Below are 22135 nucleotides of genomic sequence, written 5' to 3' on the forward strand. Positions count from 1 at the left end.
ACAGAAGAGGACCCAGCCCTCTCCAGGCCCCAGAGAGATGCAGCATTGGTCATACCTGTCCTGTGTCTGTCCTGTTCTAACCAAGGAGGAGTGGGGTACTTCCGAGGTCCCTGCAGTCAATATTTCCTCTAAATAACTAAAGGTAGCCAGTCATCCTAATGGGACTGCTTCTGCCTGGAACGCTGAGTGTCCACACTTTTCCAAGCCCACCCAAGACATTCATGCCTGGAAGAGAAGCCCACCCAGCACACGCTGTACTGGCTGGATCCTTGATGCTGCCCATCTGACATGAAGTTTGTATCTGTTATTTAATTCAGTTGTCTCAATCATCCCATGAGGTTGTCAGAAATGCAAATGCTCAGGCCCCATCCCAGTGAGTCTCAAACCTCTATCACGCATCAGCATTATCTAGAGCGTTTGTTAGAACACAAAGTGCTGGGCCCCATCCTGATCCATGGGGGGTGGGGAGGTGGCACACAGAAACCTGCATTTCTGCCAGGCCCCTGCGTGATGCTAAGGGCGCTGGTCCAATCCAGTGAGTACGCTTGGAGTATCGAGGCTCAAGGTTACCGTCTGCAGCCCAGGACAATGTGTCCTGCAGAAGGTTGGTTCACAGCCACAGGGACGCCCCACCTCCTGGCACAGAAAAGAGCTCACCTACAAACCATGCTGAATTGCCCAGGGAACAGCGAGTGTTTGCAGAACGCTGCCTGCACTTGGAGCTGATAAAATGCAAACAGTGGGAGTTAGGATAGAAGATGATAACTTCAACAAAACAGCAAAGATGGCCTTGAAAGGGGCAAAACTCTCTCTCAGGAATCTCAGGCCGAAAGCTTCAAAACAAATGACCTTTTCACTTCGCTCTTCCAGCCACCTAACAAAATGTTATTTTAACCCTGGCAACGCACCCTCCTCCACATGGATGAGGCCTAGCCTGCAGAGTGGGTCTCATCCCTGGCTACACTTTATCATCAACTGGGGAGTGTTTAGAAATAACCTAAACCTGGGCCACACCCTCCGAGATGGATTTGGTCTGACGGGAGGTGGGGCCCCAGGTGACTACTATAGGCAAAGGGCTGAGCTCAACAAGTAGACCAACAGGAAAAAGACAATAATGTAAGGGAGTCTTACTTCTTTTACAGTAATTTGTATCAAAATACCCCCTTCCTTCTCGCCCTCACCCTCTCTGCTCCCCAACACCTCATGAGGGGTAGATAAAAAGTATAGAGACGGTTCATTTGTACAGACAACAGGAAATATAGCTCACCATGATATAAACCAGGTGAAAAAGGAACCAGGATGTGTGAAAGATAAAATCTAGAGCACACAGGTCTAAAAAATAAAATCTCACCAATGAAACAACCCTAATGAAGTATTATTTTAAAGCCGTGAGGCTCCTATTCTCTATGTTTGTACTTCTGATGTTCAAGAAATGCGCAAGGGTGGGTCACCGAATCTGGAACCCCTAGCTGGAAGGGAGAGAACCACGCAGACCAGTAGGCAGCACAAGAGCAGGGTAAGAACAATGGGGGAAAGCAAGGAAATGGGCCTTCGGTGAACACTACTATTACCAGGAACACACCAGGTGTGAAAACAAGAGACTGCCCGCTGTCTGTGGCGACAGGGTGCACCCAAGGGGCCGGCTGCAGGCCTCCATGGATCTGGTAAGCTGGGGGACCCTGGGAAGCAGAAGGCCAACAGGAGGGGACCAGGCCTGCTGAGGAAGGGAGAGGCAGGAGGCCTCCACCAGGAACTGTGCATATTCTAGAGTCATCCTGAGAGTGAGGTGAACCGTGTCGTTGCCACCAAAAAATCACCTGCCTATTCATGTAGACAAACTCCCCAGTCATGACTTATTTCTCCAGTCCCCCAAATTAGCGGTTCCCAAAACTTGCTGCCCATTAGAAACACTGAGGGACTTAAAAAAAAACCCAATACCCAAGTCATACCCCACTCCAGTTACACCAGAATGTCTAGGGGTGGGAATTAGACATCAGTATTTTTTTTGACGATTCCCCAAGTGATTCCCATGTACAGCAAAAGTTTGGGAACCGTCCATATCAGGACTGAGAAAAAGTGTAGGAAGTGACAAAGGCCAAGGGTAGGAGATGGTGGCGGTATTGCTAAAATCTTGATTAGAAAAAATAGGTCATCAAGGCTCCTCTCCTCACACCTGTCCCTTCACCTGCTGCCAAACTTCCCAAAATAAATCCCCTTGGAGGTTAAGAAGATTCAAATAAACTAGAGAGAAAGATTAACTGGTTAACAGCGTTTGAGGATTCCTTGAGTGAAAAAGGAAGGGGCAGAAAGCTGTTCTGGAACCAGACAGCCATGCGGTTTGTACAACATTGTAGACGTATTTCCATTAAAATGGAAAAAAAAAAGATAGAAAAGAACGGCTACTACAGACAAAAATAAACAGAGCGCTAAGATGACCACCCACCAAAAAAAGCTACTTGCAAAAAAGCAACTACTAACAACTAGACACCAAGTAAGACAGACTTAAAAAACAAGCATTATGACCTAAAAGGCCTGGAGACACAGAAGATATAAAGAATTAAAACCACAATGAGGTACATTTCACATTCCTCGTATTGGCACAAATCGTAAAAGGCTGATGATATCAACTGGCAAGGATGTGAAGTGAGCATTATTCATATTCTTCTGGTGGGATAAAACTTGGTATGCACACTTGGAAAACAATTTGGGATCATCGCATACTAAAGTATGGGAATTCCTCTGCTGGATACCTAGGGAACTCTTGCACATGTACACAAGGAAAGATACACCAAAATGTTCAATGCATCATGGTTTGTAATAGCAAAACATTGAAAGCAATCTATATTTTAATGAGAAAACTGATATGTAAATTGTGTCCATTCATACAAAAGAAAGGATACATTTGAATGAACCAGTGCAGTCCCTCTTCTAAAATTTGTGGGGCTGGAGCAAGACAAAATGGAGGCCCATGCACCAAGTGTCTAAATACTTAAAACTAATTAATTCAGCTACAAAATGATTCAACAAAATATACCCTATCTAGACAAACACACTTTCATAACGACCTGGAAGGCCAAGTTGAAATTTAGACTTCTCAGACTCCTCAATGATAGGATACAGCAGAACGAAGAAAGTCAGCCCTGACTCCCAACTCCAACCCACCACTTCTCTTCCCAGACCAGGCTCTGTGCCACACTGCTCGTGCCATTCTAGAAGCAATGGACATGTCAGCCAAACTCCTTCCACGTGTAGGAGACCTGGGGGAAAAGCCCACACAGGCTCTGGAAGTGGGCTTGGGAATTCCAGACTCCCAGGAACCCAGAACATCGTTTAGAACATGGTGGGGCTACGGGTTCTAGATGAGCATGATTCCTTGGTGATTCCTCCTCAAAACGTCAGGACGCAACAGGAGGAGGGCCAGAATTAGGACCTGCAGAGCAGAGGGCGCAGGTCCATCTTGCTCGTCTAAAGGTGGTACAAAAATAGGGCTCCGTATATTAGGGGTGAGTCTCAGAAACACCATGCTGCACAAACAAGAGGGAATAAAGCATTTACAAATCTAGTATTGATGTCATTTATAGGCTTAAAAACAAGCAAACCAATCCTAAATATTGCTATATACATATATGTAGAAAAATAACAAATGAGAAAAAACACACACCAAATGCCGAACAGTGTTGGTGGGAGTGTAAATTGGTACAGCCATTGTGAAAAACAGTATGGGGGTTCCTGAAAAAAATTACTATATGATCCAGCAATCTCACATCTGGGAATTTATCACAAGGAAATGAAATCGCTATCTTGAAGAGATATTTGCACTCCCGTGTTCATTGCAGCATTATTCACAGTAGGCAAAACATGGGAACAAACTAAGTGTCTATCAATAGAGGAACTAATAAAGAAAATGTGGTACATATGTATACAATGAAATATTATGCAGCCATAAAAAGAAGGAAACCCTGCCATTTGTGACTTGTATGAACCTACAAGACATTATGCTAAGTGAAATAAGCCAGTCACAGAAAGATAAATATTGCATCACCTCACTTATACATGGAATTGTTAAAAATAAAGCCAAATTCATAGAAGAGAGTCCAATTGCCAGGGATGAGAGAGTGGAGGGAATGGGGGGATGCTGGTTGAACGGTACAAACTTTCAGTTATAAAATGAATAAGTTCTGAAGATTTAAGGAAAAGCATGGTGATAATAATTAACGTATAGCTGAAATTTGCTGAGAAAGCTTATCTTAAGTATTCTCACCATCAAAAAAAGGGGTGGGAGTAAATAGATGAGGTGATGGATAGTTTAATTAGTTTGATTAAGGGAATCATTTCACAATGTATGTATATCAAAATATGACATTGTATACCTTAAATCTATATAACGTTTATTAGTCAATCATACTCTCAATGAAACTGGAAGAAAAATAAGAACAGTATTTATCTCTAGTGATCACTCCTACAATGGGGGAGGTGATCAAGGAAGAGAATTTGGGAGGGGTTAACCGTGTGATACTCTACTTCTGTAGCTAATTTGTGGGTACATAGATATTTATTGTATGATTTACATATTTTCATAGGACTTCAATATCACATAATAAAAACTTTAATGAGAAAATTATTTTAAAATTGAAAAAAAAGATGCCATTTTACACCCTTCGTATTAGCATAAATCAAAAAATAATACCAAGTGCTAGTTGACCATAAAATGGGGAAAACGGGGACTCTCAAACATGAAAGCATAAATTGGTACAACCACCTTTAATACTAATTTGTCAGAATCTGGAAAAGTTGAAGTTGTGCAGCCATTCAACCCAGCAATTTCATTTTCTAATGATCCACCCCAACAAGCTCCTGCCGTGAGCACCGAGAAATATGTATATTCTTGGCAAAGGATGGTAGCAAAAAATTGGAAATATCCCAAATGCCCATTATTGAAGGAACAGATACTGAACTGTGTTATAAATCATATGATGAAATACTACACAGCTGGTAAAATTAGTGAACTAGAATCTTATGATAACGTAAGACCTCCAAAACATAACATGGAGTAAAAATTCTACAACACATAAAATACTACATTTTGGATCTGGATATAAATGTATGTGAGGAAATTATAAAATTATGGAAGGGCAGGATATACACCAACATCATGATTGAGTTGCTTCTGGGAAGAGGGGGAAACAACGATAGGGAAGAGGGGGAAAAAAATTAGGTCTGTTATGGCTTTCATTTTATTTTAAAAGAAACAAAAATGAAAAATGTAAATATTTATTCTTGGAGGTGAACTATAACTTATGATTCTACATATAACTTTTGTTATATTATATACTCAGGATATATATATATTTTGATGCCTGTATATTCTTTGCACTTTGGGGTTGTTTTTTTCTTCAATTTATGAAATAGTCAACTAATTCTCTTTTCATCTACCCACCCCCCATGCAAAGTTTCAATCAACCGCAAGGGAGAGAAAGGCATACAAACAGGAAAGAGCCCAGAGGAAACAGGCACATTAGCAGAAAAACCACAAAGCTTAGTTGAAGACACTCAGGCAACCTGCTTTAAACAGAAATCATGCTTGCAAAAAAATAACTTGAATTAATGAAAGATCACACTACACACAGCTATTTGACAACATGAATAGCTAGTTAACAAGTCAGGTAGATCTGGGTTCAACCCTAACTCGGCCAGCTATCTGCTATGTGACCTTCGGTCAATTTCTTCTAAACAGCTTTAGGCCTATTTCCTTATGTTGAGATGGGATTTATAATACCTACCTCAAGAATCATGGTAAAGACTGACTTGGATACCATCTCTGAAGTGCTTATCAGAGTGCTTGGTACAGAGTTATTTGTTCAATAAATGGTGTTTATTGTTTGTATCTGAACTGGGATTAGTCACGCGTAGGCATGTATTTTAGCAAAGCAAATACAAATATCCAAACAGATGCACCAAAACAAATAATTATCCAACATTGAAGAAAGTCAGCTCTGTTGTTGACTAAAAAGTATACCTTAAAGTAAAAGAAAAGATGCAAATTACTGGATAGAAGAAATCCCATTTATGAATAACAACACTATAGAGGACATTTTATAAGTCTAGCAAACAGAACAGTTTACCAAACGGAATGGTAATTTCAACATGGTTACCAATTGATCAACAGATCCCATTAAGATGTAAGCCACAAAGAAAGTCCTGAGACTCCCACACTTCAAGTTTTAGAAGATAAAGTTTTGTAAGTTGCTAAGAAAGGGGAATATTTTAAAAACATACTTGGGGGGGGGAAAACATGTACTTTTCTAGGTTTTAAGGCAAGAAAAAAAATTCTTCTAAGGGTCTTTATTATGAGGACAAAATGCACATTAATGGATTAAAAATTTGTAATTCTCAAATTCAAAAGTGATATAAAGGAAAAAAAGTTAATGAAAAACATGACAAGACCAATAAATGTAAGAAATACGAATTTATCACTTCACTAAAAAAAAGGCTAATGAATTACCTGAAGGATCCATCCAAACATGCATTGACCAAATTATGCCTATACTTTATACAAACTTTTTTTTTTTATTGGGGAAAGAGAATAGGACTTTATTGGGGAACAGTGTGTACTTCCAGGACTTTTTTACAAGTCAAGTTGTTGTCCCTTCAGTCTTAGTTGTGGAGGGCGCAGCTCAGCTCCAGGTCCAGTTGCCGTTTTCTAGTTGCAGGGGGCGCAGCCCACCGTGCCTTGGGGGAGTCAAGGAATCAAACTGGCAACCTTCTGGTTGAGAGCCCACTGGCCCATGTGGGAATCAAACCGGCAGCCTTCGGAGTTAGGAGCATGGAGCTCTAACCGTCTGAGCCACCCGGCCGGCCCGAAATATACTTTTAAAATATAGAAAAGTTCAAGTTAACAACGCAATTTATGAGCTTAAAATGGCTTTGATGTTTCAAACCAGGCCAAAAAAATAACAATAAAATTCTTAAACCAAAAAACTAGTTTCTAAACATACTGCAAGAAACTGAAACAAAATTTCTAAATATACTGGATATGTGACATATTGAAACAATTATGGATTACATCTGTGTAGACATTTTTTCCTGAAAATGAAAGTCAGATTATAAGACAATCAGGGAAATTTGCACACCAATTTGATATTAGATGATATTAAAATTGCAATTGTAAAACAACGTGATCACTGTGGTTATGTTATCAAGAGTCCTCATCCTTTGGCAATAAAGTTATTTATGAAGCAAATGATCGCCTTTTGGTTTAAAATAACACATTAGAGTTGGAGATATGGATAGGGGAATAAATGAAATAAGACTGTCCATATTTTGAAAACTGGTGAAGAGAAATTTTGTATACATTTTCATATATAGATATGAAAATACCCATAGTAAAATATTAAAAGATAAGAAGCATATGTATTTAAAACTTAGGTTGAAAGCCAACACTAGTTGGTGAAAAAATGTTCACAACAGAACAAAAAAAAAAAACAAAGCCCTCCAGCTCTGTTATTCAGGATAGTGCTAGAATGTTCCTTCCTCTTCTTTCTATCCTCCCCCCTCTTCCCTCCTGCCTTCCTGATTTCACCCGTTGCTGTCACTTAGATGTTTTCCTCTATACACATAACTTCCCAAAACCCAGATTTTGAAACGGATGCCTCACAACATATTCAATAAATATTATTAATTAACGCTGCATATTCAAGAATTTTTTTTAAATGTTCAGTTTTGCCCTGAACAAATACATTTTTAAAAAAATACTATCTCATCCACCTCGCGCATTGAAAACATGTCTTTTTGTACGTTTTATTACATATATTGGGGATGAGTAATCTAAAGTTTTTCGATAACAAGGGCATGATCAAAAGTTAGAACCATTTTGGACACTAAGACATCGCTTAAATTTTTTTTTTTTTTTTTTTTTTTTTTTTTTTTTTTTTTTGGTAAGGACGGCTCAGCTCACAGTGGCATGCGGGGATTGAACCGGCAACCTCGGTATTAGCAGCACCACGCTCTAACCCAGAGAGCTAACAGGCCACCCCCGCTTAAATTTTTTAAGGAGGGCCAACTGTGAAAAGCACTATATCAAGAAAAATAACTGAGCAGAAGTACACAGGGATGAAAAAGGTGGAGAGAAGGCTATGGTAGGAGAGCATCATTCACTAATTCAACAGGGCATTCATTCAGAAGTGAGATAGGAAGGGAGGACCCGCAGGAAGGGGAAAGGAGCCTTCAATAAAAGGACTTGGTGATCAAGGTATTGTGAAGGATGTAGAAGGGTTTGGGGGGAGTGTCAGAGACCCTGGGGGAAAGTGCCCTGGGGAAAAGATGAGTTTGACTCTTTTATTAGCAGGATATTCAGGTAGAGATGCTCCCGAGACACTAGGAGAACCTAGATTCGGTGGGAAAGTCTGGGCAACGGACGGGAGCCATCTTTGTAGATGTGACAGCTGAACCCAAGAGTGAGCTCTCTTAGGGAGACTTGATAGGTCCGAAGGCTTCACCCAAACCTTGGGGCACACTTCTATTTAGAGGCAAAAAAAAAAAAAAAAAAAAAAAAGAACAAGTGGAAACACAGCAAGAGCTGCCGGACAGGGAAGGCGCTCTATTTCAAAGTGTCCCCAAGAGCGGGCGGTCAGCGGTTCCAGCCACCACGGGGAAAGAACCCATCATTGGGACCCTGGAATAGGACCGTTCTAGTCAGGTGGTGTGCACGAACGTCAGATAGCAGAAAAGCGACAACGTGGGGAATGGAGGCAGCTCGGAATGGAGGGCCACGCAGAGACCCGCGGCGGGCGGCGGTGGAGACGCGCCCGAGTGCGGAGCGCGGCGGGGGTGCTGGCGCAACGGCACCGCGCAGAGGGATGGAGGAGGCAGCAGGGAAAGATCCAGGAGTCCAGGGAGTGGGGACACTTTCCTTCGTCCCCAAACCTGCCTCCAAATTCTCTAAGCCCTGGCGGACCCCAAAGTACTTTATTCTTCTGGGGGCGGGGAGTTAAGCCCAGTCTTGGCCGGGGCCCTATCGCGTTAGCCACATTCGAGACGAGGTCTGGGGGCGCTAGAGGAAGGGAGCAGAGAAGGGAGGCGCCGGAGGAGCAGCGTGTGCGGTACGAGAGACCCGCGGGCGCGCCCCTGGCGGACAGCAGCCCCGACGGTCCTCCCCGCCCGGGCCCCGCGGATCCGCCCCTCCTCCGCGGCGCACTCACCGCTCCGACTGCGAGTAGTGGCATCGGCCCAGCAGGTTGAGCTTGCAGAGGTGCAGGTTTCCGCAGCTCTTCTGGCAGAACTTGCGACGGCACACGCGGGCTCCGGTAGTGGCGACCACGGACCGGGTGACCCCGGCCCCGCCGCCGGTCTCCAAGATCACGAAGCGGTTGGGCCCGGCCGCCTCCAGCACCTCGCAGAGCTGCGCCTCGGAGAGCGCGATCTCGTCGTGCAGCGCGTCCAGGGCCATGCGGCCCCCGTGGGCGCACAGGATTTTGGTGATGAAGCAACACACCTCCGGGTCGGCCATGGCTCTGCTCCGGCCAGGCCGCGCGGCGCGGGACTCTGCTCCGGGGAGAATCGAAACTTACAGGCGCCCCGGGGGCGGGGGCGGGCGCGGGCGGCGCTCCACTGGGGCGCGCCACGGGCCCGCGAGTGCGCGCTCCCCGCCGTTCGCGGAGCCCAGCGGTTTCGGTTTCCCGCTCGGCTCCGGGTCCCCAGGACCGAGGTCACCAACCCGATCCCTGCGTCAGATGTAAAGTCGACCGCGACGGCGACCGAATGGAAAGAAAGCGAACAGCGCCCGGGCGCATCTGCCGGCGACCGTGGCGGCCACCCGCACGGCTCCCGCTGGGTTCTAGCCCCCGAGAGGGTGAGGTTCCCCAGCGGGGCGGGGTGAGGCTTCTTCCGAAAGAAAAGAAAGTAAAAATGATACTGAGGCGCTGGTGGAGTTTTTATAAGCCAGGCGAAGTGGCGCATGACGCGAGTTTGGAGCCCTCTTGAGGAGTCTTCTCTCCACCCCACCCATCCGGGAAAGAACACATCTCGTGGGCACTTGCTCGGGGCTGGACGCCCTGCCGCCGGCATTAGCCTTCTTAACAACTCCACGAGTTAGGTATTGTCCTCACCTTGTGTTTGAGGCACACACGTGAGCAATACGCACAGCAGTCACGCTGGAACCCGGACACTACCTGAAGTTCCCCAAATCTGGCTCCCAGACCCCAGATCGTGGACCGCCTGGCTAGGGCCGATGTGCACTTTCTCCCATGGCATCATGCCCTCCTAAAAAAAAAAAAAAAAAAAAAAAAAAAGCGATTATTCCTCTCTCATTTGCCTTCTCTCGAGTTTTTTGAAGAACCATTTCTTGACCTTTCTTGCCTGCCTGTAATCGCGAACCTCGGTGCCCCAGGCATCGCTTCATTCTCCACAGCGAGCAGTCAGAGGTGCATGTTTGGACGTATCCCAAGATTTCAGTTACGTTTCTCTCTTGAGATATTTCAACAAGAGCTTTTCCCCGTGTGGACCCAGTTGGGCTCCCAGAGTTTATATACAGATTACCTTAAAGTGAAAACATTTGAGCTACAGAAGATGTTAAAAGAAATTTTATCGGAAATTCTCTTACTCTTGACTAAATCAAAGCCTCCAGAAAATACAGCTACCATTAACCTTCCAAGGCAGTTTCCTGCTAATTCCGTTGCCGGGTGAAGACAGACTGCCCATTGTCATCAGCATCAAAAAACCCAATAGAACCTTCCATATCTTCCCCATTTAAGCCCTTAAAAAAAAAAACACCCTTAAGTTGAGATATAAACTTTTGGCTGTTCCAGGAGTTTTTCCATTACTGGGAGCTCCCTAGCCCTCCTAAGGTGTAAATAAATCTAGTCTTTCCTCCTGTTCATCTGTCTATTGTCAGTTAATTTTCAGGCCCCCAAGCCTGGACCCATGTTGGAAGAGGAAACAGTTTTTCCTCTCAGCACTCCCAAGTAAAATAAATGGGTCACCGATCAAATCAGAAATAAACCTTTTTAAAAAATGGTAGAATACGGTTGTCCAATTAGAAAGTCTTCAAAATGATCAACACGAATTCTCAGTTTAGTAATTCGCGGTAGATGAACTGTGTCTCTCAAGAATAGAATACTTTGGTATGAAAACCAGCCAAACATGGGGCCCTCTCAGGCTCATCTGACTTCCTGTTCCCTCTAGCTATTACTTCTATAGTTGCCTTGATCCACGTGGCCTTATCTGTGTTCTAACAGGTTCCCAGGACAGGGCTTGCATTATCGAATCAAGTTCAACATGGTATCTTCTGTGTGGTCTTACATCAGTCACTCTGAACATGCAGAAGTTTAAGAAATAGTCCCTACCCTCAAGGAGTTTGTGTTTGAGAAGACATAAAAAAGCATTCTAACATAAGGGAATCTGTTGTTAAAAAGAAAACCACAGGCCCAAAATGCATCACTTATGCTAAAAATCCATGATAGCAAACATAGATTTTAATACCTGATTTAACTGCAGTTGTACCCTCTCCAGAAATACAGTCTCAATCAGTCTAGTCAAGCACCAGTAAGATAATCTGTCAGTGGGCCCTCTCCACCCTCCCCACCCCCAAAAGGAAGAAGAGGCAATCTGAATGATAAAATCCTTACCCTTTCTTTCCCTCAAAAAAGATGATGTCCTGGTCTAAAAATAATCTTTTCTCTCTTTTGCTAATAATGCCTACCACACCCTTCTGCCTATAAAAACCTTCCATTTTGTACAACCCTTCAGAACACCCTTCCACTTGCTAGAGGGGATGCTGTCCGATTTTCTGAATCCCATAATAAAGCCAATTAGGTCTTCAAATTTACTCAGCTGAATTTTGCTTTCCAAAAGGTTAAATGCTGCAATCGGTGTATGAGACATTTGAGAAGAAAGAGCACAGTTTGGCTAGAATGGTTGGGAATAAAGATATAAAATTCCCCTCTATTTGAAGCCATGAAAAAATGATTTAAGGGATTGTGAGAAGGGAAAAAGCAGGCATTTTGGGCAATTTTGAAATGTGTATTGTCACAGATTGACTTCTCCAGGAAGCAGACACTGATATGAAGCTCAAAGTTCGGGATACAAAAGGTTTCCCAGGGTGTGACATCAGAGAAAGTCAAAGGAAGAAGCAACATTGGTCCCTGGGAGCTTTTAGACTGCCATGCAGACCTCACAAGTCTGCCAGCCTGGGCCACCACCTTGCTTGGTCAGGGAGGAGAGGGGTACTAGAGAAGTACTATGTTTTAGCTCAAACACTGGGGCAGATCCTGAAGGAGCTAAAGCTGGAGGCTATGGCCTAAACGCACTCCCTGAGTTGGGCAATAAGCCCTAATGTAAGGGGGATCTAAGTGACACACTGTCTGCCATAGGCCACCCTTTGCGGCACGTGTATCTATTTCTCCATCTGTGTTCAGGGAACAGCTCCTTTAGGCCTCTGATGGGCCGCTCTTCCTGAAAGGAAACTTAGCAGAGGGAAGTCAATGGAATGAACTCTAGCCCCTGTCACAGCAACCGGCTGCAAAGCCACCACAGGCCTCATGCTATACCTCTACCACTATGCAGTCTAATTCCCCTCTCCCTCAGTTACTACCTCAGTTTATTTGGGTGGGTACCCAAAATCCCCATTCCTAAGTGCTCTGACTACTTCTTAGACTAGGGTTGTCATTCTTGTCTTGTCCATTCAGTCACAGTCACAGTACCAACTGAGTACCAACTGACACCCAAATAAGTCACCCGTGTCCACACACATTCCTCCTGCTGTCTGAACAGTGGCCCTACTTCCTTCTGCTGAGCAGCTCAATTGCCACTGATAAGACAGCAGTTCTTTGTCTTACCTGTTAGTCTCTGACCATGAGGAGGCCAAAGAGGCTGGTGACAGCCATAACTTGTAATCCAGTGGAATTTTTACTGTTTTACTCCGGGCAAGAATGTGCCCTTTTTGGGGACCAAAACCTCTAGAGTTGTGGAGACAGAGAGGCGAAAATGGGTCACTGGAATGATGCTAATTGGAGCCACTCATGCTTCCACCCCTTGTTTCCAAACCCATGCACTCTTTTTATTAGGGAAACAGCACCATCCTAAGTTGTCTTATGAAAGTCACATACTACGAAGTCCTGGAGGAAATGTTATCATTGCAGTGTATGAGTTCAGCTGCAACTGTAACTGACCTTTATCTATCCAGCAGCTTCTGGGGATGGGGTGTGTGATATGACCAGCAGATTCTATATTCATGGGCCCACTCCCCCACTCTCGGTGCCATAGACAGAGTCCTCTGCTCAAATGCTATGTTACATGGGATTCTAAGACCGTGGATCAGGTGATCTTTAAGCCCCCCGAGAGTGGTGCTACTGAGGCACTGCAGGCAAGGAAAGCAGCCCCATATTCGGAATCAGCGTCCATTCCTGGGAGAGCAAAATGCTCACCCTTCCAGGGAAAAGGGGGCCCCAATGTAGTCAGCTGGTCACCCAGTAGCCTCTTGGGCTCCTCACCAAATATAAAAGCTGAGCATTGGCCTTTATGGCTGGCAGGTTGGACATGCAGAGGTGGCAGTAGCTATATTCGTTTTGGTAAATGACAGTGCATGCTGTTAGGTTTTGACATCAACCCCATCTCTGGCCTCCTTGTTCAGGTACCCACCATGTAGCAGCTGAGAGCGAGGGGGTTCTGACAAAGCCTGGCTCCATTAACTGGGTAAGTTATTTGGTCTCGTTGGCCCATCTTCTGTGATAGATACTTCCTAGTGGGCTTCAACATGTGATATAAACAACTTCCCACTCTGAGTCCACTCCTGCAGATCCATCCATATTCCTCTGTCCCACACCTTCTTATCTCTGATGGCATATCTGTTCCTTTCAGGCCCCCGACCCACAAGCCACGCCACACAGCACTGCCACGGATTCACATATGTTCTGACCATGGGCCATTCTCCTTCCACGCAGAGTGGACACCCAGATGCACATCCCAAAGTCCTGCCCACTGGGGCGATTTTCCCTCACCACTGTGTTCTAAGTGAGTGAGACTATAATATAGCCGTTGTCCATTTTTAGCTTGCATGCACATAGTGAGATGACCCATCCATAACTCGAGCTTGGTCTTGTCTTCCCTCTTTTAGCTATTGATGTGGGACCACCTCCTATGGCCATGGGTGTTAAGCTGGGGGAGGAGTGCCAGTGCAACTGTAATGAGTGACATGAAGATCCAGGCTACTTACTCATCAGTAAGTGCTGTGCTCAGTCCGAATGGTGCTCAGTCCCAGATGTACCTGTTTCACCTCATGATGGCGATGATGCTGGGCCTGCCTGGCTTTAGGATCTGATGTGTCCAATAGGACCTAGCTCGTGTGGAGCAAATCCAAACCCACGGTCATTTGTCATCTCTACCAGTGCCCAGCAGCAAGCTAGGAGCTTCAAAAGGAGTGTAATTCTTCACCGCAGTTGGCATAACCTTGTTCTATAATCCCAGGGGTCTGAATTCTGATTCTTCTGCTGGGACATGCCATTAATGCCACACTGCGTCTTTTCCCATCGTTGACACCGTCAACACTCTAACCTCTGCCAGATGCTAGAGTCCAAGCAGAAGAGCTGTTTGTATCACAGTCTGGACCTGCTGCAGAGCTCTTTCTTTCCTGCTCCGAGCCTCTCTCAAAGCTGGCCACCTTCCACATCACCCAGTACGTGGGTAGCAACAGTATTTGTAGGTGTGGAATGTGTTTCCTCAAGAACCCAAAGATTCCTAACAGGCTTTGTGCTTCCTTTTTCCTAGTAAGGGATCGAGATGCAGCAATGTCTCTTTTACCGAGGAGGAAATGTCCCAGCATGCTGCTAGTCTGTAGTCGTTCTCTAGGACCCATCCAGTTGCTGCAAGGTCAACACTGGCTCGTTATACAGAGATACGATAGGGACAACATTTCTTCATCATTTTTATATGTAAGAGTGGCACTAATGGCCGTGGAGCCTAATGCTCTCATGAGCCTTCTGGCCTTAACATCATATATCTTTCCAGCACATCCACTTTGCTGAGTCTTTTTTCCTTTCTTTACTGTCTGCCCCAGAAATCCAGGCATTCCACCCTCACTCTTTGTAGGCCATCAATTTTCTAGGAGCCACCCAGCAACAGATTTGCGCCATCCTCTTGTTCTCGACAGGACGCTAAAGCTCATGACCTGTGAGAGCACTCCTATGTCAATAAAGTCGCCTGTAGACAGTCTTATAGTCCAGCTCCCTGGATAACAGCAGTTTTGTTCAGAATTATATGGTATAAAATCAAAATGAGTCACTCGTTTTAGAAGATTGACAAGGAAAGGAGAAGAGAGAACAAAAAGGAAAAGGAATCATTCAGGTAGTTAGAGGTTTTTTTTGTTTGTTTGCTTGCTTGTGTATTAATGTTTTCCTGGAAGATCTGGGCATCTGTGAACATTTCAAAGACATAAATCTCGGGAGAGTGCAAAGCTGCAGTTTCTAGGGCACAGTAGCGTATCGGGTTATGTGATTACTTGAACCACCACCAGTTGAAAAGGAAAGCAAAACATACACAAGGCAGCAATGAGTCAGCTATGGTAAGTCACAGAAATGAAAAGCACATAAACACCAGAGGGCTGAGTCAGATGTAATGTCCAAAGTCTACAGTAAACAGATGTTCTCCAGGAGATATGGAAGTCCAGGGAGGCATTAGTCAGCCAGGCAGAGGAGGGGAGAGGTAAAGGGCCTGCAGAGGGGTTTTCCCTAGATTGAACCTGTCTAGCAGCAAGGCTCCCTGGGAACACGCAAACTGGGAGGGAAGAAGCTGTGGAAATGGGAGAGGGATTGACTTTAGAGTGAGAAGGGCCATTTCCCTTTTGGAGGTAAATTTACAGACTTTGCTTTGGTGCTGTTCAAATGAGGAACTTCAGGTTGCAAGCCTTCTACCCGGAACGCTTGGATGAAAGCACAGGCGATGAACCTGTTGTCATCTAGAGGTGGGGCTCATGTGAGGATGAGATGGCTGGATGCGATAGTTGGCTAGCCCCAAGAGAGCTCCCTGCCTCCTGATATTTGCACTATTGTGTGTAGTCCACTGCCACATTCGATAGAACTGATCTGTGTAATCAACAGGATATTACAGAAGCAACAGTGTGAGTTCCAAGATGAGGTCATAAAAAACATTCTGACTTCCATATTGTTCACTCTCTCTGGGGAAGCCAGTAGTTATTGAGACAGGTTAGCTAGCATATCTCTAGGTAGACAGGGAGGTCCCTGGTGGAGCAAACAAAGACAGCCATATCCTAAAGCTCCTTTGCTCCAGGAACAAAATGTAACGCCTTGAGATTAATCATAAAATTCCTTTTGGCCTGATAAATGGAGCAGATCTGATAGATAAGAGTGGGTTATTTTGCTAATTCCTTCAGGATGGGCAACAGAACAAATCTGGTAGACAAATTTCATTAGAAGGCCCCAGTTCCCTTCTTCAAACAGGCAAGGGAAGGTATCAAAGTAAGAGCTTTTGCCTCAGTCACTAGGCAGCCCCATTCGGGAACCCCTCCCACTCAAGAGCTCTGACCCTTTGCTTTCAATAAACTATCCTCTTTTTAAAACTCTTTGCCTCTCCTGGGTCTTTGTTTCCATTCTTCAGTCTCACGAGACACGATCCTGGCACTCACTCACTCACTCCAAAGTCCCCTACATTATTTGGGGACTCACAGAGACATATTCCTCCTTCATTATGTTGTGTGGATATGCAAGCAGCCCAATGGAGAGGTCCATGTGGCAGGGGCCAAAAACTACCTACCAACAACCGGCACTAATTGTCCTTTTGGAGTGGGATCCAACAGCTTTAGCCAAGAAGTCATGTGACTACAGCCCCATCTGATAGCTTGACTTAACCTCAGAGGAGACTTTCAGCCAAAACCACCCAGCTAAGCTACTCAACAGTAACTATGGGAGATGAGAATATTGATTGCTTTAAGCGATTAAGTTTGGGGGTAAATTGTTATGCAGCGATGGATAATTAATACAATATACCCAAACACATAAAGTAACAAAAGTCCAAAACACAAAGTAATGTGGACTATTTAAGGAAACTGGATAAGTCATCAGGTCCAGAGGACTGAAAGAACGGATTAAAGGAAGAGATCGGATCAGAGGGAGTGGGAATTACAACAGGTGGCCAGGTTGCATGTGGCTGGAGAGGGAAAACAGGGAATGTGAGATCTCTGAGACCAATGTATGGAAGGTTAAGGCAGGACCGCGCTTGGAAGGCAGAGAGGCCCCAGCAGCAGGCTGCATCTGGGTGGCTTTTCATAGCTTGGGCTTCTTCCCTGAGTCCTATTCTACCTGGGATGGAATAGGATTATGACTGTGCCCTGAACCCCAAACACTGGGTCAGATGCTGACAAGACCATCATTACTGTGTCAAATGGACTCAAAGATGCAGGAGGCTTTGGCTAGAAACAAATGACAAAGATTTACTAAAAGGTCTTAGAGATTGCAAACTGGAACACAGTTACGCAAAACCGTCCCATAGGAAGAAGAAAAGCTGAAGGCTCTTAGGGTACAAAGTACCTTCTTGAGAAGAATCGGTCCTGCATTCTTAGCTCCTGGATTGGTCCAAGACGGTAATCTTCAGATGTCTGGTGGTCTGGACAAGGGAATGGTTTCTTCTCGAGGTCATTTAATGGTCCTCTGAGGGCTTGATGTATGTCCAGGTATTGACACAGAATAGTCTGATGTGGGTCAGCACTGATGAAGGACTGGAAAGTTCGGAAGTTTGTGTTCCTAGAATAAGTTAAAACAAGACTGGAATCATCTCCCCATGCCTCAGCCTGCTTAAATTTAATAATTTAGCCGCTTGATCATAGTAACTCCATTTTATTTCTTCCCTCTATTCCTCAACCATGTGTTAAGTGCTTTCATAATATGAAGACAAAGAAAATGTGGCCTAGCCATACAATGGAATATTATTCAGCCATAAAACGGCATGAGGCACCGGCACATGGAGGAGGAGCCTGGGAACCATTATGCTAAGTGAAAGAGGCGTTATTCCATTTATATGAAATGCCCAGAATAGGCAAATCCATAGAGACAGAAAATAGATTAATGGTTGCCAGGGACTTGGGGAGTGGAGGAATGGGGAGTGACTGCTAATGAGTTATAAGTTTCTTTTGGAGGGTGATGAAATGTTCTGAAATTAGATAATGGTGATGGACATCCTTGTGAATATATTAAAAACCACTAAATTGTACACATTAAATAGTGAATTTTATGGCATGTGAATTATATCTCATTAAAAAAAGAATAAGACTGAAGCACATAAAATAGCATGGACTGTGCTCACCACTATTCCAGATACTTCCTGTATATAATTCATTTAACTATTGAAGGGGAGCAGAGTTTTGCCACCCCAAAATATGCCTTTTTTTCTTTTTTTGATATCTATTATATTAAGTTGGTTATTTTTAAGAATCGAAACTCGGGAAGAACCTTTGACCTCCCCCCAACCTCCTAAAATAATTTAGATAGAGGATCTGCTCCAGGAAGAAAACTATAACTATAGATAACTATAGTTTAATATGAACTCAGAGTGACAGACAGGGAGGAACCTGTTGGATCAAAGTCCCCTCTCTGTCCCATTGTTAGAGATGGCCCAGCAAACATTTGTCTATCAAACATTTGCTTTTCCATCTCCATGTGAATTGCTTTCTTCCCTTTGGAGTCCCAAACCACAACCTCTGTTTCTCCTTAGCTCAAAACAGCATATAACCCTTAACTGCCTGAGTTGTCCTCGTGTCCCAGATTCTTATGGAACCTCCATATGTACAAACACAATAAATGTGGTTATTTTCTCCCGCTAATCTGTCTAGTGTCAATTTGATTATTACACCAGCCAGAACTTAGAAGGGTATAAGGAGAATTTTTCCTCCCCTACAATTTCATAACCAATGGACCTAGGAGATAGGTACTATTATTATCAGGTGAGAAAAACAAGACCCAGAGAGGTTAAGTGACTTGCCCAAGTCACACAGCTAAAGCAAGTGTTAGAGCCAAGAATCAAACCCAGGCAGTCTATTTCCAGAGGCTGAAAGCTTAACCACTATATCATACTAACTCTCATTTGTGAATGATGTCAGGTGGGTTTTAAGCATATCAGTGAGATGAGTTTTCTTACCTCAGAAAACAAAAACTCAGAGAGGTTAAGTAACCTGCTCAAGGTCACAAAGGTAGGAAGCATGTGGAGAGCGGGGAGGCAGCGTTCGAATCCAGATCGTTCTGACTCCAAAGCACACAATCCTATGTCATCTTCAGCTCTTGCTAGAGGCTAGGAGAGTAGGGGATGAACTGAACCTGGCCTCCCCAGAATCATGCCCGTCAGCTGATGGCTGATATAGGGAGTTGCCACTTTCAGGGTTCATGGATTGCAATGCCTGGTGTTTTTCCTATTTATATTTTATTATGTTTATATTACTTTCTGATTTTCCAATTATCTTTTCCCCCAAATAAACTTTAGCAATCAGAAGTTGAAAATTATTTTTCTCAGTATCTTCCCAGAGACAGATCCATTAATTTCAATTGGTATAAATAAAAGTTATCTTTTATACAGAGGGTGCCAAAAACATGTATACACATTTTAAGAAATGAAAATTGTATTAAAATTTTGATACTCATATAACAAATAACAAAAGATGAATACAAGTCACGTTTGACTTCTGCAATGACAAGAGGTGCTCAAAGTGGTTACCATCAGTGTCCAGACACTTCTGATGACACTTCTGATGAACTACTGCTTGAGCAATGCTGACCAAAGTGTCCACTTGTATACATTTTTTTGGTGCCTCCAGTATTGAAATAAATATTGACTCCCATATCTTGAGCTCATTTCAGTTAAAAATTTGGCCTTGAAGAACTTGGGAGTTTTTAAGTAGATGTCGCTTTTTCATTTTGGATTACGGAAAATTTCTATACAAAAGTAAAATGGTGAAATAAACACTCACATACTTATTACCTAGCTTCAACATTTATCACTTATATATTTCTTATTAACTAGGTTTCCAATTTATTAGTAGTTCAGTCATGGCTATGTTATCCTTTAGTACTGGTTAAATCACATTTTAAAAAGCAAAATGTGAATAGGCATTGTTTCTTGCTTAAAAAATTTATAGATAATTTACACTTTCTTCATTTTAATTTTCAGTATCTTCAGGTTATTTTAAAATAATGAAAAACATATTTCTTGAAGGACTATACTTTCAAATGTTTACTCCCAGAGTCATTCTGGCTCTTGCTTAGAACAGTCAAAAAAGGGTCCTCTCCCTCTGAGTCCATGTAATGCACGAGGAGGAAATGGAATAAAATTTGGTTGTTACAGTCTTCTTTTTGATGGTAAGGTAGAATATTTGTGGACAAAAGAATCAAAAAACTAACAGCACTCAAAAGAGCTGATGAACAGAATTACTGTGGTTCATGGGAGAAATGCTGAGGGTTCTTTTGATGAGACTTTTTCCTTGTGGAGAATCCACCCTAGAAAGAAATGCCTAAAAAGAAAGAAAGGAAGGAAGGAAGGAAGGAAGGAAGGAAGGAAGGAAGGAAGGAAGGAAGGAAGGAAGGAAGGAAGGAAGGAAGGCAAGAAAGAAAGAAGGAAAGAAAGAAAGAAAGAAAGAAAGGAAGGAAGGAAGGAAGGAAGGAAGGAAGGAAGGAAGGAAGAAAGAAAGAAAGAAAGAAATGCCAACACTTCTTACTGTCTTTCACATTCCCTCAGCAACTCACAACCCTAGTGAATCACAGGGCCATGATTCCAAGGACCTCAGTGGCACTACGCATCAGGACTAAATTGCAGCAACACAGACTCTGGAACAGCACTCTGAGCTCGGAGTTGGATTATTGATTAAAAAAGAAAAGGACACCCACAGATTTAGTGAGATGCAATTTACACATCTTAAAAATCACCTGTTGTAAGTAAGTATATATACAATGTTTTTTAGAAAATCTACGTAGTCATACAACCATCATCACAATCTGGATTATTTTTCAAAATCACTCAGAAACTTCTGTTCTATTGCAATTGCAATAAAGGTGCAAGTTCCAACTTTGCCTCTTACCCATGTAACCAGCTTTTCTGTCTATGTTAGTATGTGTTTCATAACACCCGAGTGAGCTTAGAACTGTAGCTAGGAATAACTGCTTCTTCTCAAGTACACTCAGTGCCATGTTCTGCCCTTCGTAATTACAGCTACAGTTCAAACAGCCTCTGCAGGGATTTAGAGACTTATAACAATATCTCCAACTGATGAAAATCAGAGGTCATTTTAATAGATTTAGCAAGTTCAACAGGGTTGTTTACAGCATTATCAGCAATACTGCCCTTAGATCCTGATGTGAGAGGCCCGTTCTGGGCTTTTGGTTCTGACCGCACCCTATGCCAGGTGTCAAGAAGCCATGGAGCTAAACGGTTGTTGAATAAAAACTTTTAATTTCCATGGCTGAAAGTCATTTTAAAAGAAAGGGTTTATTAGGCCATTGCTAGCAAAAAAAAAAAAAGACCAGTCTTGGGGCATGGAGTCAAAACCACCAATAGCATGGTTAGGTAGGAAAGACAACATGTCCATCATCCTGGGATTTTGCAAGTGTTTTCATACATCAAGTGGGGGGTGGGGAGAGAAGGTGGAACAGGGCTAGTTCTGGGATAGCTGCAGCAGAGACTGCAAGGAAGAAGTTGATTAGCTGTGGCCAGCAGGTTGGAAAGTCCACGTGCAAATAAGAAGCAGAAGCTCCTGGGGTTCTATGGCTCCTGGCTATTCTCTCTTTGGGGAAATAGCTACCTGGAAATTTATCCTAAATTCCAGGAATGTGAGCAGTCTTTTGTCAGAGCTGGTCCACAGCTATTAGCAGGCTAACTGTTCTGTCTCTCTCTCACTCTCCGGCTGCTGTAATTTTAATTTAGAGCATCTCAGAATTGTTTTTCTTGTCAGTGTTCTTGTAACCTTCCTCACCATGCTATGGTGCCCCTCATACAACCCCAAGCCTGTTTCCACCCATGAGTGGGTCTCTTCCCTGGATCTGTCCTCCCTTTAGTCTGTCAGGGAGTGACAGCTCATAGGTGAGTGGGTGCCTAGAGCTTGCATTTGTTGCTGGGTGTCCATGTTCATGCACAAGGCCCCTACAGTGCAGGATGG

The 22135-nt window shown here is 43.7% G+C and overlaps 1 protein-coding gene across 1 annotated transcript in view; it reads right to left on the reverse strand.

Annotated features, from left to right (window-relative positions):
* The window catches only part of ZC3HAV1 (zinc finger CCCH-type containing, antiviral 1), a 47333-nt gene extending 37736 nt beyond the window's left edge, over window positions 1-9597 (reverse strand). The window contains exon 1 of the mRNA XM_081038244.1: window positions 9198-9597. Coding sequence (XP_080894370.1) covers window positions 9198-9505 — 308 coding nt within the window. The 5' untranslated portion in view covers window positions 9506-9597. The remainder of the gene's footprint in view (window positions 1-9197) is intronic.
* Window positions 9598-22135: the final 12538 nt, after the last annotated feature.

The sequence above is a fragment of the Rhinolophus hipposideros genome (genome assembly GCF_964194185.1).
Source record: "Rhinolophus hipposideros genome assembly, chromosome: 25".
NCBI lineage: Eukaryota > Metazoa > Chordata > Mammalia > Chiroptera > Rhinolophidae > Rhinolophus > Rhinolophus hipposideros.